Here is an 18398-nt window from a genome sequence, read left to right on the forward strand (position 1 = left end):
AAAAACAACAACCAAATATAATATGAATGTTTAAAAACAAATTTTTAAAATCACACTCAAATAGGTTTTTATTATTTAGCAAAAAAAACTTCTCAAGGATTTTGTTAAATAAAAATAAAAATATATTTGAAACTATGTACAATATGGATTTTTTAAAATAAAAATTTTAAAAAAAAAAATTTAACCATATATATAGATATTTGACAATTTATTTATTTTTATTCTCATTTTTTTTACTATTGAAATTGAAACCAACTATCATTCCAACCTTACATTCCTGTACATATCTAGACATAAAAATTGAAATTACCAAATTTATTCTTTTCAAAAGAGAATAAAAATGAAAATAAAATATTTATTCTCATTCCTCGTTCCAACATACCAAACATGCCCTTAACTTCAAAATCTTATAAGTTAATCTCGTCTATATCATAATATCATAATAAATTCTTTTGTTATTTAAATATTATGATAAATCTTGTTATTATCTTGTTATTATTTCAAAATTGAAATTAAAAATATGTTGTAAGTATTGTTATTATCTTCTTATTATTTCAAAATTGAAATTAAAAATATATTGTTAAGTATTGTTAGCTTATTAGGATTAAATAAAACAAAAGATTTCCATAGTTTGTTAATATTAAACTAATTTCCCGGCTTCTAAATCTGTTCTAACAAATTAACAATTAAACTAATTATTTACGACTTAACCATTGGCATTAACGGACCTTACAATCTGGTTTTATATATTTTTTTCTTTTATCACATGTTTTTCATTTCTCTTTATTTATTTTACATATGTTGTCCATTCCCGATCACCCATTCAAGTTTTCTGTGATTTTTTTTATGCAATTTCAATTTTATTTTATTTTTATTTTTTTTGGAATTCACAAGCATTGCATTTTATATATATATATATTTGAAATCTTTTTACATTGGAAAAAACAAACCCTTTTTTTATTATGTTTATGAAAAAAATATATTATAAACAACTACAAGCCTTTTTTTTATTATTATTATTACTATCTTTTTCAAAACATTACAGTTTATGAAATTGAAAAAAAAAAACATAAATATTAATAAATACCACTAGGAGGGAAGTTACGTACAACCGTGATGGGGTAGCTTTGAAGCTACCCATGTATTCCCGCCTTTTTTTTTTCTCCCCATGTGAGGGATTGTACCAACCATAAGTGTGGGGTTTCCCTCCGAGTGTCTTCCCAAATTCAAAACTCCTTGATTCATCCAAGGTAAGCAGATGATCCAACTAAACCAAAACAACCTCCGTGTGGTGTAAGAGGAAAAAGATTTCCTTTTTGCTCAATGTCAAATGGAATGAACAAATCAAGCCAACTAGGATTCTCAGATGGATCAACCAGTACAACCGGAGATTCTAGGCATTGAATAAATGGATAATCACAAATTCCGTATGGTGTAAGAAGAGAAAGATTTCCTTCTTACTTAATGTCAGACGGAATGGACAAATCAAGCCAACTAGGATTCCCAAATGGATCAATCAGTACAACCGGAGATTCTAGGCATTGAATAAATGGATAATCACACCTAGTGCCTGAGCGACGGCGGCATTTGAGCCTAAAAGTCAATGTCTGCTAATTGTTACGCGCAATCACATTGACAAACGTAAATGCATAGTCAACTACATGGTTTAAGACTTTTACTTAACAGTCAGCAAATGACACCAGTTAGTGGATTTTGTTTGGTATGATTGTCCAATCCGCGTAGAGATGATGATGTTGACTCTCTTGCTAAGACTTAATTTTCGCCCTGATGGCAATCAACAATCATCATCATATGAATAAAACATCAGCGCTATAACGATGGTGTCATTCACTCTATAAAAACCCCTCAAAAAACATGAAAAAAGGTATGCGCGTACAGAGTCATTCAAAATAATTGGACTCGTTCTTATTGTTTTGTTTTAGCTTCAGAGGGGTGTGCTCGAACCACTTGTCCAAACAACCTTTCGTGCAGGGAAGAAGTCTGTCTGACACCAAGGAAGCTAAACGAATCCAAATCTGATTGACACTACTCCAACAATAATGGGAATTGAGACTTATATTTATTTGTATGAGGCATTTCTTGTTGATGACCATTTCTCTTAGTGGTTTTCATGCGATTTTCTTTTTTTTATGGGTCCTATCTAAGAGTTTTTTTTTTTTCTACTTTTTTTGGATTTTTTTTTTTTTTTTGAGAATTAATTCTATATTTTAATTAAACAATAGTTAACACTTAGAGCGAAACTTTTTTTTTTTTTTTGTAAATTAGTCAAATTATGTATATTGGTTTGTTGAAGATATAATTAGGCAAACATATACAAAATGTCTAAATTATTTAAAAAATAAAAATAATTAGATTTTTATAATTAATTTTTTATTTGTTTAAATATTTAATTAAAGTATAAGTATATACTACTCATTAAAATTAAATTAATTACTATCTCCTTTTTAAGATTTGAAATGGTATGAATAAAAACAACTATAAAAAGTAGAAAGGGGTAGAGAACGTGGACCAAAATTGGATATGCTCATAAACTATAAAAGTAAAAAATCTTTTGATGACTTAATAAACATTTTTAAGGAACATTGGTGAACATGCAATGTGATAAATTCTTTTAAGCAAACACCAACATTATATGCTTTTCCTAACTTCTAGAATTATAGCAGACACAACATTCAATCCAAACATTGTTTCTTTTAGCTTCAAATGAAGAGGTTAGTTTTCTTTTATATGTTAGATTTTCATTTTTTTTTTAACATAGAATTATAAATATTTGATATGTAAGACATCACATGAATATTTATCTTTTGATAAATTAGCATGTCTTTTATTTGCATGTCTTCATTTATTTTATATATATTGGTGACACATGCTAGTCAAATGTTTTTAGACCAACAATAGTTTATAGTAATAATCAAACTATGATCACTTATTTAAAGAATTTGAAATATCATAAATATCATTGCATATGAAATTAGTATTCGCATAAATATATTCTTATAAGTATTTTATCGGATAGAGGTTGGCTATCTCACAAGAGCAATCACTCCAATCAATATGTTTAAGAGTCAAAATAAGACTTAGTATACTAATAATGATAAATGAATGAAAAGTATATAAGAATGATACGTGTGACCTTGATTAAGTATCATACCTTGATAAGTATCAAAATAAGTTATATAATAAATGAAATAATGACCAAATGCAATCACCCATAATTACATTTTCTTGTTTAAATCATACATGAATTATAGTATAAGAAGTGTAAGAAATATTATAAATATGAAACTCCAGCAAGTTACTTATATAGAGCTTTTGATTAAGGTCTGTATGATGCAAGTTTGACATGGGCTCTCAAAGTAAAGAAAAACTATTATAGCATGTATTTCATATTATATGTATTTGAATGTGATTAATAATGAAAACGAGTGATTAATCTTTACACATCCTTTTGACATATTACAATTATAATAGCCCCTTAAAGCACTCTTTTTTACTCTTATCTATATTTTGAGGTGACAAATTAATAGTTACTTTGATATGTTTCCAATAAAATAAAATAATTTATCCTTATGAGATATATTGGATAAATAGTTAATTTGAATCTAAAAAACTTTAACTCAAAAAGAATATTTTTTAGGTTTTATTGACAAAGATACGTTCACGATTGATTGGTTATATTGTTATATACATTAAAATGTAATTAAATAAGTCTCCGATACTACAAGACATGATTACTATTATTTACTCATGATTAATTTAGTTGAAGTACTATGTATCCCTGATAGGTATATAAATTCATAGCTCCCAAATTGTAGGCATGCTCAAATGATCGCACAATCTATTAGCCAATACGAAAGAGCTCCAAAGAAGAATATGATGAACTTGAATGTTCCTATTCAAACCATTTCAACCCATCTTATGGACTTAGATATCAAAATATAGATTATATTTTAAATTTATTTTATAACTAGTTTCGATTTACGCTATATTAATATTTATTGTCTTATTATATTTATATATATTTGATAAAAAATAATTATTTCTATTCTTATATTTGTCTAGATAATATTAATATTTATTATCTTATTATATTCATATTTTTTATAAATAAATAATGCTTTATGTTAATAAATTAATATTATATCCATAAAGTTTTTAATAATAAATAATATTTTATATCAATAAATTCATATTGAACCAAAATCCACTCACTATTAACACTTGTATTTTTATTTTTATTAATATTTCTATTTTTAGTTTTAGTTTTCTTTGTTTTTATTTTCTTTTTATTTGTATTTTTATTCTTTTTTTCCTATTTTATTTTCAAATTTCCATTTTCTAAAAAGAGGGGAATTTGAATTATTAGAAAAAATCGCAAATAATTTTTTTATTGGAGGTATAAAAAAAAAAGAAAGAAAAGTTTGAAATTTCAAAAAGGAAGCTGGGTTATAAATCATGAAAAGAGAATATTGATTAACTTATATTTAATAAATAAAATTTATTCATAACATTCATTGATTAATCAATTCAATACCTACACTATGCTATAAATAAAAAAAATAATCAAAAGTTATAAAATAAAAGAATATCACGTAAAATTGAATGACACTTTTCAAAAGTCAATATCCAACAACTCATCACAATTAGAAAAAACAATGTTTTTTCTAATACGTTTTCCAAAGTAATTTAAAAATATATCGAATATTTAACATAACAACAAAATTACATTTAAAATTAAAATTAAAAAGGCAAATTAATTCTTCTTAGCACCTAAATAATCAAGTTTTTAATTGTAAATCAATTCCCAACTCTATATTATTTTTTAATATTTAAAACAATAAATATATCTTAATTCAAATAAAATAGATATTAGTATATTACTATTAAATAATATATATTTAATTATAATTTAAAATTTTCATATATAGGGGTTTGGGTCAAACTCAAGTTGCTCGAGCCGCCAACCCAAGCACGACCCAAATTTCCTTTAATTTTTTTTCCAGAAAGAGCGCGGAACGTATACGTGGCAGAAAAAAAGCATGTATGAATCATGTGAAAAGAAGGTATACGTGGCAGAGTCGGTTGGCATAGTTAAACACGTGTTCAAAAGTTATTGCATACCTAAAGACCCGGAAGAGTTTCAACGCTGGGGACTCTTCAAAGTGTTTCACTTTTAGGGTTCAGCTATTCCTACTCGCTCGCGTCTTCCAAATTCCGCTACTCGCTCTTCCTTCCATTTATGTGCCCACAGGTCAAAAAAAGTTTTCTTTTTAATTAAAAACCAGAATTATTTATTTATTTATTAATATTTCTGGGTTTTTACTTTTTACCTATTTTAAATTTTCATTTTACTGTGGTTAAAAACTGTTTTAGAAAAACATGGTAGTCTTCGTCCTAAGATATATTTATTTACCTTTTCAGACACCAAATTTGTAAAATTAAATTTGAAACGCTGTATGAAAAAGCGAGTAGCAGCCCATTCAGTACTTGAGAGAACAAAATTGAATTCTGCAGATTTCCCACCAGAGGCCTTTCTCCCTCCACTTTTCCTATAAGTACTCCTCCAAAACCCTCCAAAACCCTCCGCCTCTTACCATTCTGAAAATGAGAGGCGTTTTTCTCAAGAACGGTCTTGTTCATCGTTTTTCTCAGATTTGCAAGTCAGCTGATGCGAAGAACCCATTTCTGATCGCCAGAGATCGTGATGCTAGGGGCAGTCACCATTATCACAATTTCTTGAACAAAAGCAAAGAATCGGCTTCGGGGGCCTTTTCTATTCCCTTTTCTTCTTCATCATCTCCTTCTCGATCAAGAGTTGGATTTGTTGCGTGGTATTTGGGGCTGGTCCAGTCACGACCCCTTCTCACCAAAAGTGTCACTTCCTCGCTTATTTACGCTGCTGCGGATTGCACATCCCAGGTATATTAAAACTCCTGTTTTGTTTTCTTTGGATAGATGGTATTTGAATGTGTTTTGCTGTTGAAATTTGGATGCCCTATCTGGAAAAGAAAAGAACAAGAAAATCTTGAGTAGTGTTACTTCTTTCACATTTGTACTTCATCTAGAGAAAACTTGTGAAGAGAAACCCTTGTTTGGTGTTGCTTATTTCACATATTTGTACCTTCATTTGTTTAATTATAGAAAATTTTCCACATATGGGTGTGTTTGGATATGGTGGTAGCAATCAGTGGGGCGGGCCATAATGCAATTGTATCTTGAAGTTATGGGTTGATGCAGAGGCATTACCTTCCCAAAATAAAATTGAAATAAGTTCATTTCTGAAAATGTCTCTGTTAAGAACAATGATATGAAAGAAAACCAGATTTATTGCCTATTCTCAACTCAGAAAATTGTTTTAATTTCCATGACGTCTCCATATGACCCTTTGTGGAGATGCATCATGGATTCTGCTTGAATTTGATGACTTAAGTTATTCATAGAAGCCTTACTTTGTGGTATTATGCATGGTACATTAATGGATTTCCATAGCAGATGAGTGAATGAGTGGAAGATCTTAGGACATGGTATATAAAATTAGCGCTTAACATATGGTTTCGTGGGTTGGATCTCCATGATTTATCTAGAGAAAGGAACCAATTGGAGTACTTGAAGAAGGCTGATTAGGAGGGGAAAAAAGACACTAGAGTTTGATGGAGAAGCTGGATTAGGAGCTTGTGCATCCCCATCTTCGGTCTTCTTTGAAATTATTGCCAGTGGGCCAGCTAAAGAGGTTGGTTAGAGGTGACTAGATGCAGCAACATCACTGATCTCTCTCATTCCTTTGTCCTCATAGGTGGTTCCTTAAAGGCTTAATTGTAGACTTTACCATCTCCTCTATTCGGAGGAAAAATCATGAGGAATTGAGTGGTTTAATTTGTGATTTTGAAAAGTTTTATTTAATTGTTAGTTTTTTATAATTCAAGTTAGCAATTTCTTCCTTCTGCTTTTAATACAAATCTATCTATGATCTTGTATGGTTGTGGCACACCATGGCACTATTTTGACTACCTGCAAGTTCGATTTTTTTGGCAACCAAATAATTCTTTGAGCAGTAATTATATCTCTATTTTCATTTATGGTGATTCTCTGCAGACAATTTCTCGTCAATCTTCAGAACCATATGATTTTATGAGGACTCTGCGCATGGCTGGATATGGTATACTAATTTTAGGACCATCACTGCATTTTTGGTTCAATTTCATGTCAAAAGTCCTTCCACAGCGGGATCTAATCACTACATTGAAGAAAATATGCCTGGGGCAGACAACCTTTGGACCTTTTATGACTGCTATTTTCTTCTCCGCAAATGCAGCTGTACAAGGTATACAAGATTCTGTATATTACACTTTTTTTTTTCTTTTTTTCTTTTTTTCTGATAGAATTTGTATTGTACATTCTTCAATGTCAATGTTGCCTCCTGTGTTCTCATTTCTAAATCAAGGATTTCATTATGGAATCTATATGTTATAAGTTATGAATTATGTTTAATAGATAGAAACTAATCCAAGGTGTCCAGTGTGCTGTATTTGTTTGTAGACTGGATATATTGTTAATATCATTAGTGATTGTCTTTTTTAAAAAAGGATGTTAGGAACTTATAATAAGTTTTTAAATCCATAACCATATAGGTCGCCTTATGTCTCTTCTTTATGATGCTCAACTCATCAGAGCTGCCAAATTGCTTGCCAGTGAGGTGCATATAAATTTTTCTTATGTTCCATACATCTTGCACAACTTCTATAAAATGTCACCCAATTTTCATTTTTTTCTTGAAGTTTTTATCCTTTTTTTATTACCTACAAGATTGAGCACTTACAGAGCCAAATAAGTGCAGAAAGGCATATGGTTTGAGTAACTTGAAATCAATGATGTTGAGATGTGGGCTTCTTGCAGCAAGATGTTGGAACAGCTTGCCAGAGGTTGTGTTATCATCACAAATGAGAATACGCTAGTTAGGTTCTTTTCCTTCTGTGGTACAGTAGTAGAAAAAATAGGCAAATTATCCACTAGCTAAGCAATAAACATGATTTGCTTTTCTTAAGTGTTGAGATTTGAATATAGGTTGGAACCTGAGATGCATCTTGGTCTAAACTTTTGTAACAAATCTGTTTTTGTTTTTCTCCTTGTCGCTATTAAATAATGTATTGCACACTTTAATCATAGAATGATTTAAAGAAAATCACAGTATTGTGAAAAAGAATGTGTAAAACACCAGGGAAATGAAATAAATGATTGTCTAGGAAGTGAATGTATGCTTTATGTTTTCATATACAAGTTTTGGATATCTTTGTGTTGTCTCTTGACTGTTGTATCAGTGTCCATATCTATATTTGCCATTGACAATAGCCTTTGTGTAGGTAAGCTTATGTTTAATAATATCTAACCTCATATCTTAATCATTGCCATTTTCAGGTGAAAATGGTTCAGATATCATTGCCCGATTGAAACGAGACTTGATTCCTACACTGATAAATGGTGTTATGTACTGGCCCCTATGTGATTTTGTTACATTCAAATTCATCCCTGTCCATTTACAGGTATGTGCAAGGTTTCAGTTATTCATATTAAGCTTAGATTAATAAATTGTGGTTGGGTATATAGTGAAGCCTAGTAAATGCATTGAGACAAGTGCCTAGAGTTGCCTTAGGAATTATTATTTTTGTTTTTTCTCCTCATATGTGATCCATCTGTTTCTTACTTCTAAGATAAACCTGGTCATTATTTACTTCAATCTTTTAATGGGTGTTTTTGTATTGGCAGCCATTAGTAAGCAATTCATTTTCGTACCTTTGGACGATCTACATGACATACATGGCAAGCCTTGAGAGAGCAGACATCCAGTGATGATTATAAACGGTATCTGTTGTCCGATCGAGCCCCATGAATCCTCCATGTTCCGAATTCGTCCCCTTGTGTTCCAGCTAGTTGTAGCAAAAGCAGAATCAATTCAAATCAATCTCCTATGTGACATCTTAAGGCAGAAGCATGGGTGAAGCAGAATTAAAGAGCCCCACTTAATATTCAATCTTAGACTGAGCAGCAAACTCTAACCTTCATGCATTCATTGTAATTGTGAAACATTTCATTATAGGAAATCAAATCATTGAATTTTAGTTTCAGGGTGTTGTAAATCATTGGGTTAATGAAAAATATTTTTCCTGTTTCTGTTTTCTTGAAAACATTCTCCAGTAAAATTGCTTTTGGTTTTATTTGGAATTTATTATTAACCTTCTCAAGTGAAGAAGTTACACATTGTTCCTGTCATGTCCACCTTTGATAACTTGAAACGAAGGAATCCACAATGGAAATGGGTAGTGGGAAATCTGTGTCATATCAATGGAACTTGGAAGCCACAAAAGAAGAAGGCAGCAGAGCAGCAATATGTATGTTACTCAACATTCTCCAATAGCAGATTACAGCACCACTTACAAAGGAATATACTGCAGAATAAATCTTAAAAAACAACTGTAATTGTGATTAGAGAGCATTAACCAAATTGAACTTTTAGATACAATGCCTGTACAGACTTTGAACTTAAAGGTTCCATCCCAAGAACAAAATAAGTCCCAAAAAAGAAGAAAATAATCACAGGTGAACATCAACAGGGAAATTCCATGAACATATCCATCAACCAGCAGGATCTTCACTTGCCTGTCGCCAGGATGGTGGTACATGTAATTACCTTCCAAATATAATTAAACAAACTCTGAACTTTACATCGCGTGCCTTTTCACATTCATTCAATCTGCAGTCTTCGTAATTACTAGCCTTGTGCTAATGACCAGCCAAACTGAAGATTTTTCTTTGATAATACAAGAAAACTTTTCACTCATTTTTCACCAGCACACGATGGGCCAAGTTTTGACCATCTAAATCAACACATCATCATGAAATAACAAGAATTTGCAAGCATATCGTGAATATGGTAATAGAATTCATTTTTATCTCCAATTGAAAATGAATAATGAGCTCACAGTTGATCCTGCGGTTTACTGGAATTATATTCAGTCAAAAGGTAATCTCACCAGGCTATTCGGGAAAGCGTACACCTTCTTGAAACCGCAATAAGGCCTGCATTTCGTGAGTAATGACAACTTGAAGCTACCCAAAAGATGCTTTCTGTGGAACTTGAACAAACCAGAACATAGTTATAGTAATACTGGACAGTTCCAGTGAAGAACCATATGTATGGCATAAGGAATTGGGGGAGTAGTTTAATGCTGTTAGAATGAGGATGGCATAATTGTTATGGAAATGACAAATTGATGATGTGGTGGTACTATTTAAGCAGTAAAAATATGAGAATAAGGGAGCATTAGACTCTCAAACACTGACAATTTATCAAATACCGTTATGTAATCCATTTTGTTGAAATCATGTTGCAATGCACAATCAATCTAAAAGCTGTTTTTAACCAAGAAACAACCTAGTTAACTCCAAACAAGGATGATACAAGACCTTCCTGCAAATATCCCAAAGGAGATATTCTGTAGTACCAGAGTCACAAATATTGAAAAACAACTCAAAACTGATATAAGATGAAATGACATGCATAACATTAGGGAGGAATAACATATTCAGATAGAATTATGTGAATAAGGAAAGAAAACTCCAGATCAATTCATAATTCGGAAGAGATTATAACTGACAACAGTGTTGATTGTAGTCAATCTGAAACTAAATAATCTTTTATTTCACAGCAAAATTCAGCAACTAACAGAAACAGATATCAATTGAAGAATGGTTTTGAACTCTTGAAACAGTGAGGTTCTTAATTGTATTCAGATGTTTACATTTTACTGTATAGACAGGGCCCCTTTCCCACCAGCACTAACATTTAAATGCATCCCACCTAACTGGATTGAAGCTTCCCACAGCATTAACAATTTATTCCCTTTGAAAATGCTTGTAGAATTTGCATAACAGCGAGGTTGAAATTCACTTGAGTGAATATTTGCCTAAAAACACTAAGTCGCCAATTTAATGTGCTCTCAAACTAATTTTTCATGATCTCATCATCTGATGAATCACAGATATTAAGTTTTGTTCATTCTTCAGAAGCATGCAAGCAAATCTTCTCAAGTTGTATAGGCCAATCTTCTCCAAGAATCTGGGGATTCAACTCCATTGCAACACGAAAATCCAACACGGATGCATATTTGGGTTTTCTCGACTTCTGAATATATCTTCCAGGTAAAATCCTATTCATACCAGGCAAGGTTTGGGCATTTAGTTGTCTCAAGTGCTCATTGCCACATCTGGATCCCACTAATTGCAGACAAGGCTCAATTAATCTCTTCAGAAACACATCCAATGAATTATTCAACAGGTTAACACAGTCCATCGAGACACCGAAGCCCTCCATCTCCAACTTCCGCTCCAAATGACTCCTGAGAGATCCAGTATCAGGTAGCTCACCGCTGTTATGACAGGTTTCGGGATGATAATTGCAGACAGATACATTACACAGAGACTTACGACCACCCATGTTCATAGAAATTCCAAAAGGAGCTCTAACTGGGCTTCTACTTTGGACGCTTGGGCTCCCGGCCAATTGTTCAACTTCTTCCCCATCTTCCACAGAAACCACCTCACCTGGAGGTCTGCTACCAAGAGAAAGCAATTCAGTAGCACTTTGCTGCTCTTGTGCCTTGGAAGCCAATTCCTCACATGCAACACTTTGGGGCTTTCCTAATGGCCCAAGAGGACTCAGGCGGTCCCGAAACCTGCGATCCCGATTGACTTGAGACCTGCCCTTGCGAGGGGATGGAGGAAATGCGTCTCCATAGAGTGACTGCAGACAGTTTCTCTGATACCCATTAGCAACTTTAACATCTTTGGGCACACCCACATTTCTACCTTTCAATGGAGGAACTTTGGAGAGGCAAGCATTCTTAAGAATGGAACCAATTAGTCGATTGTGAAGAGGGATATTCTCTCTTCCAATCGTCCAGAGGCAAAACTTATCAAACTCACGCTTACTAAGCTTCAAACTAAATAATCTTTTCAGCTGATCAAAGTACTTTTCTGCTTTCTGGCGGCCAATCCTTCGAACAATAAGAGCTTTTAGCTCTAACGTGTCAATTCGAGTAAAATTTTGATTTGGCACCATTTTATCTTCGAAGTTCCTCTCACTTGTCAGAACCTTGAATTTTGCAGAAAACCTCAGATGAGAAAATTGACCATTTTCAATCTGAAACTTCAAACCCTAATTTCCACAACATCGTTCCATCTGTATATGTACAAAAATTACATAAAAAAACAGTTCTAATATACACACTTGATCAATTCTGCAACAAAAGTGAACAAAGCCAATATGAAAATCCAGCTCAAATCATGGTCACCAGCATTCTATTTCCATCAATGCAAGACATCTTAGAATCACGAACTAACAATCAATTAATAAAGAAACATTAAAACCACACAAAATATAAACTAAAGAAGAAGCACAGAATAAAAAATTGCATAAATTGGAGAGATGTGAACTACAATTTCAAGAAGTAATTGAGACCCATTTTAGATTTCAATCTGAATTGAAAATAAAAAAAATAACGAATTAAGGTTTCGATGACGATTTGAGTAAGAAACGAACTCTCCAGCACAGAAACCCTAATATCCGGAACAGTTCCTACCAATAAATTTACCACAATTGCATCGAAGTACGATTACAATGTACACGCTCATAGAATTCCAAAACAAAAAAAGAACAAAACCCACAACAAATTCAGCTCAAAACATAGTTCCCAACGTTACTGAAATCAAGATCATCTTATACCTACAAACTAATATCAATTACCACCAAAAGCACAGAAACTAAAAAAGAAAAGAAAATCCCGCTTTTTTTCTGTAATTCCATGAAGTAACAAAGAGCAGGAAAAGATAGAACAAACATGAGGGATTCGAACTATGATTTTGAAAAGCAATTGATACCCATCTCAGATAACGAAGAGAATTGAAAATCCATTGTGCGAATTGAAGAAAAAAAAAAAAGGTAGAGAGAAGGGTAGACCTGATTGATAGGGTTTGACGTTTGGAAGTGTTTCTTTTGGCCCCAATTTGTTTGACGATCGAAGGTTTGTCTGCGTTTTGATGTTATTTATGTTATTGATTTGGTGAAAGCCATTCCGAAGTTAAGACACATGTGCGAGTATTTATGTGTGCGCTGTTTAAGGCCTTGTTTGTTTATGTTTTTCAGTTTTTTTTGTTTTCTCACCTCTGGAGCCGACATACAAACAAAAAAAATACAATATTTTGAAAACATTTAATAAAATTGTGCACTTTTTTAATTCTTTCTTTTTTTCTCTAACAAATGATTTTTCAAAATTTTAAAATATTTTTTAAATTTTATTAAATATCTAATTATATATATATATATATATATATATATATATATATATATATATATATATATATATATATATAATTTTGGGGTAGTAAAATTTTTTTACTACAATTTTTCTAAAAAATTTTGATTCAGACAAAAGGATTTCTTCTTATTTTCTCTTTATTTGTCTTCATTAATTTCAAATTCTTGTTCGATTAAATAATAATTTCTTATACTACTAAATAAAGTGGAATAATTATATAGCTGAATTCATGAGTTCTAACATTTAAATAAAATTTAATTAAAACAAAATTTATAAAATTTTCAAACAAAGTTATTTTTTGGTCACGTGACTCTTGGATTTTTAGTTCATGGTGGTGATTAACCTTGAGTGCAATTTGAATTAAGAAATGGACAATTGAGTCGATTACAAAAAAAAAAGTACTTAATTCAAGTCAGCTCAATCACAAATTTTTTTCTAAATTAGGATTAATCGGGATTAATTGCATTATATGATTCAAAATTCATCCAAAGTATTTTTAATTTTTTTAAATACATTTACAACAAAATTTCAAGATAATAAAAAAATAAAAAAAGTTTATATCTCTATATAGAAAATTGACAAATTATTTTGATACAATTATAATTTAATATTTTTCTTAAAAAATAATTATTATTATATAAGATAATATGCATTATAGAAATATTAAATTGAATTCAAATTAAACTTGAATTATGCAAACCTTGGTTTAGTCTAACTCAAATTGACTTGAATTTAAAAAAATTTAATCTAAACAGAAACTAAAATATTAAAAATGGTTGTCAAAACCTACTCAAACATCTTATTGACTTTGTACCAACCCATCAAAATTACCCCTAGATATCCTAGTCCAAAGAGAAATGTTTTACATATAAAAAAAAAAAAAAATTCCATTTCATTTCCTTCATTTCATTCTTAATGTCGCAAACCAACTCTTAATTGCTTGAAGAACAAGCAAATTATATATATAAGCACAGAGATTAAGTTATGTTTGGTTTTCGAAAAATATGAGGAAAAGAAAATAAAGAAGAAAAATAAAATAAAATAAAAATAAAAAAAAATAAAAAATAGATTTAAAATTAATAAATTATTTTATACAATATTTCAAACTTATTTAACTTATTTTTCTTCCCTTCTAATTTTCTGTCACATGCTCAGACAAGCCTTTGTTCTTGAAGAACAAGTTAAAAATTTCAGTCCCACATGTTTGAAAACCCTCTAGACTTCATATGCTAGTAATCACTGAGCTCTGCATCCTATGCAAACCATAGAATTGTGCCTTGAGGAGCATTTCAGTGATACATATACAGCTAAGAATCAAGTTGGGAAGCAGAGGCGGTGATTTCATAATAAAACTATCATCAGAAGCTAAAGAGGGCAAGCCATCCTTAAGATCAATAGGAATACGATATGGCGAGACTAGTTACCTCACTTTTCTGACATGATCCAGGACAGTGGGCTAAACGGGTCTAAAAAATGCTAATCATACAGACCTAAATGCAAGTTCTCATGGCTTCAGAACATGCTTCATCTATCTGAATGCAGCAGAAGATCGAGTATATATTGATACAACTTAACAGGAACCCGCAGCAAGAGATTTACCCAGAAAAATACTGATATAACTTCAAATTATTGAATACATAGTGTTGCTGTTGCTTAATGAATCACAATAAGGGTACAACCCAAGAAGGTAAAATCTTTATCTAATTTCACTGACTGTGTGCAGTATTTACTGATAAGAATATAGTACAATCCTATACTAAAGATCTTTCATTCCACTTTCAAGGCTTCTTCCAACAAAAGTTCAGATTCTTGTTCTGCCTTAGTAGATGACAAGTTTGGAATAAGGCTAACAGAAGCCTCATCTGCAGCTTCTTGATGCAGTTGTGACATAATTGGATGGGCTTCAAGAATATCATCAGAGGGCACTGCTGGCTGTTCTGTACCAAATCGAGCCCACTTCTTATCCTTTGCATGAACAACAGTAGGGTATAAGAAGAATCCCAGAACAATAACTACACCACTGACTAGAAAGGTCCTTATAGAAGCCAAACACATAACAAGAACAAGCAACAATGAAGGAGGTAGGCAAAGCATGATCACGCCAAATGTTTGCAGAGGAACTTTATAAGGTCTATGAAGATCTGGCTTCTTTATTCTCAACTTTATAAAAGCTGCAAACTCAAGAAGCATTCCTATAGAGTATAGGAAATTCAGGAATTCCACTATTTCCTGAAAGCTCATCCATGATAAGAAAATGACCCCAGTTGCAGAGCACAAGATGCTAATGGTAGGCGTTCCATACTTTGATCTGCAATCAAAAAACATAAAATAAAATAAAAAAGAAAAGGAACAAAAAATGTCATCTAATTGCTCATAACAGTGATCTGTTTTCCACTTTTCCTAATTCCAACAAACCTAAAAAAGAAAAACTCAAAAGAAGTAAATTCAAGAAAGAATTACATCTCATCATCCTCCCTAGCCTTTTAGACTAGAAATGTTAATATGGGTTTTCAAAGGATATCCAATGTATATAATCTCATAGCTGATATAATTCTTAAAAAATCTAAAAGGGATTAAAGAAACTGGCCTCTTTTGTGAATTACAAGGGATCAGAAGGTAAACAATGAGGGTGTGGATAGGGAGCGTGGGAAATCACAGCAGTGGTTAGAAGATGCCTTTTTTCATCTTTTTGGATTGTTAGATGGGCTTCTGCTATGTTTGGGTCACAGCAACCAGCTTGGTAGGCAGGCCTACGAGACTCTCTTCTGGGGGTACTTTGTTTTCTCTAGGTCTCTTAAGCATTAGCCTTGGTTTGGGGGGCAGGTTGTTGTTGCCCTTTACTTTGGCTTCCCGGAAGGTGCTTTTCGTATACTACGTGTGTACTTTGATGCGCCTCTTTCATGCACTTTTAATTTAATCACTCTTTTTACCTGTAAAAAATAATTCTTAAAAACTCATGCAACACATGATTCCAGAGAGAAATTAAAAAGAAGATGTGTGTCTTGCTGGCATTGAAATAGGCCATTAGATGTGCGTGTGCGTGTGTTGGGGGAGCAGGTGGAAAACATTGAAATAGGCTATTAGAATTTTAGAGGGTAGTCTCCCTTGAAGTTGCTTCAATGAAAAATTTTAAGTTCAAATAGAAAGGAAAATGGCAAATAATTCTCAATGATATAGGCCCAGAAAAGAAGCAGAACCAGGCAAAAAAAAAAAAAAACCGACCTTGAAGCAAATATAGCTGGAAGCATTCCTATCTCACTCATCCCAAGAAGCTGGAAGGCATCACTGCTCATTTCTGCTTCAAACAACCCCATGTTAGACATTGCAGCTGCTGCTTGGATCCACCATTTGAGCCAAAACCCTCCTATCAGCATCCCAACTTCTGCAAAATACCCGTCCTTCCATTCACTAGACGCAGACCTCAAAGCTCCTGTCCCTGCCAGAAGTGGGATTATATATGAAGAAACCACCAACACCACAGCCCCAAGAAGAGCCTTTGGGAAAGTCCTACTCGGGTCTTCAACCTCCCCTGCAAGAGTGCTAGCCTTATCCCAATAATTCAAATTCCAAAACATACTATTGAAGTAACCCCTCCAATTCACCTTCTTAAAATCTACAACTAGCCACTGTCCAGGCCTAATTCTAGGAATTGAAAGAATACTCATTACTATAAAAGGGCAAAGAGAAAAAACTGCAAGAGAAACTGCTGAAAACCCAACAATGTGTAGGCCTCGATAATTCAAATAAGTCAATGAAAATGTAATTCCCAGAAGAGCTGGAATTCTGGCTGCCAATCCATTGAAGATTGGAAATGAATGTTTCAAGTAATCCAGAAACAATACCGGGTAAAGGGCGTTGTCCATAACCCCACTAAACCATTTCCAAAACCCTTCTTGGAACCCCCAGAAGGGTCCAAAGGCTGCTGATATCCAAATGACATATCCACCATTCTCAGGAAAGCTTGTGGCAAGCTCAGCTGTCACCAGAGCTTCTGGGATGCTCCAAAGTAAGGGAAAGATTAAGAAACCAAGCAAGGAGAGAAGCGGACCACCCCCAGCACTGACTGAATCTTCCACACCAAAAGGCCCCCCAGAAACCTCATAGAAGATTAAAGCAATAAGGGGCAAGAGTGTAAGCTTTGGATTTGTTTTACCACCAGTGTTCTTGACATCACTTGCTATTCCCTCTTCACCCATTCACAAACAGGGAAGAGAGAGAAAGAGAGCGGTGTTGAATCACAAATCCCGAAATTCAGACGATTTGAAGAGCCTAATCAACCGGGGTTGCGAGTGGATTTGAGAGATCTGTTAGAGAAAAAGCATCCTATCTTCAGACCCACCAACAAAAAAGCACACAAATCACAAATCTGCGTGAAAGAAGTTCAATAACTACCTGCTTTGAAGGATCACCGAGATGGGTCTCGCCGGAATTTCACCCCCCCTTTCCCTCCTACCATTCCTTGATCCACACCAATGTTGAATTACGCAATTGGTCAATGACTCAACCCACTCTTTTTTCCACAGGAAATACCCAAAACGGAAACAATTAATAAAAAAAGTATGCTTGTCGAAGGGAATATACGAGAGTTTGTGATGGGGTAGTGGCGTAAGAGGGAGGCGCTACACAAGCGCTGTGAATTCGCGTGAATCTCGCAATTTGGCTTCGATTATGGCACGAGTCTCCAAGAAATTGGAAGCCAGGACTGATCCAGGATGGCGTTTAGTCCACAGATCCCATTTCCCACGTAACCCAATCACCCTCTCTCAATTTCTCATCATTCCCTTTTGTTTTGTTTTCGTTTTTTATTGTTTTTGTTTTGGGTGTTTCCGGTAGCAGCCAAAGCCCATTTTGAGATCGTATTGAACATAAAAAATCACTGAACGTTAGTCTCGTGACCATTTTTCTCGTCTTTATTAGGCTGCGGGATGTTGAGCAGTTAGTCCGCGTCAAATCCGAAAATTAATACGTTCAATTCGATACAAAAATAGGAAAATAAAATTTAAATTTTAT

At 32.9% G+C, this 18398-nt stretch overlaps 3 protein-coding genes across 5 annotated transcripts; 1 reads left to right on the forward strand and 2 right to left on the reverse strand.

The window, feature by feature from the left end:
- The first annotated feature begins 5585 nt into the window (after positions 1–5585).
- On the forward strand, positions 5586–9200 carry LOC117911322 (PXMP2/4 family protein 4). The gene is made up of 4 exons (XM_034825643.1): positions 5586–5940; positions 7114–7342; positions 8434–8558; positions 8782–9200. Exons 1-4 carry the CDS (start codon positions 5626–5628, stop codon positions 8863–8865), a joined length of 753 nt encoding a protein of 250 aa, XP_034681534.1. The 5' UTR covers positions 5586–5625; the 3' UTR covers positions 8866–9200.
- Positions 9201–9475: 275 nt separating this feature from the next.
- LOC117911321 lies at positions 9476–13145 on the reverse strand. Of its 2 annotated transcripts, XR_004650862.1 has the most exons (3): positions 13031–13145; positions 10047–12253; positions 9476–9890 (listed from the first exon to the last, which is right to left on the reverse strand). XR_004650862.1 is itself a non-coding variant. In XM_034825641.1 (2 exons), the coding sequence occupies exon 2, from the start codon at positions 12131–12133 to the stop codon at positions 11069–11071; it is 1065 nt and encodes a 354-aa protein (XP_034681532.1). In that variant the 5' UTR covers positions 12134–12253; positions 13031–13145; the 3' UTR covers positions 9476–11068. The 2 variants fall into 2 exon arrangements, 1 of the variants encoding a protein (XP_034681532.1); XM_034825641.1 differs by having other exon boundaries at positions 9476–12253.
- A 1837-nt stretch (positions 13146–14982) lies between these two features.
- On the reverse strand, positions 14983–18199 carry LOC117911807 (probable polyamine transporter At3g19553). 2 transcript variants are annotated; one of them, XM_034826228.1, is made up of 3 exons: positions 17781–18199; positions 16611–17692; positions 14983–15696 (listed from the first exon to the last, which is right to left on the reverse strand). In XM_034826228.1, the coding sequence occupies exons 2-3, from the start codon at positions 17582–17584 to the stop codon at positions 15156–15158; spliced, it is 1515 nt and encodes a 504-aa protein (XP_034682119.1). In that variant the 5' UTR covers positions 17585–17692; positions 17781–18199; the 3' UTR covers positions 14983–15155. The 2 variants fall into 2 exon arrangements, with proteins under 2 accessions (XP_034682119.1, XP_034682120.1); XM_034826229.1 differs by having other exon boundaries at positions 16611–18199.
- Positions 18200–18398: the final 199 nt, after the last annotated feature.

The sequence above is a fragment of the Vitis riparia genome, chromosome 3 (genome assembly GCF_004353265.1).
Source record: "Vitis riparia cultivar Riparia Gloire de Montpellier isolate 1030 chromosome 3, EGFV_Vit.rip_1.0, whole genome shotgun sequence".
In the NCBI taxonomy this organism is placed as follows: Eukaryota; Viridiplantae; Streptophyta; class Magnoliopsida; order Vitales; family Vitaceae; genus Vitis; species Vitis riparia.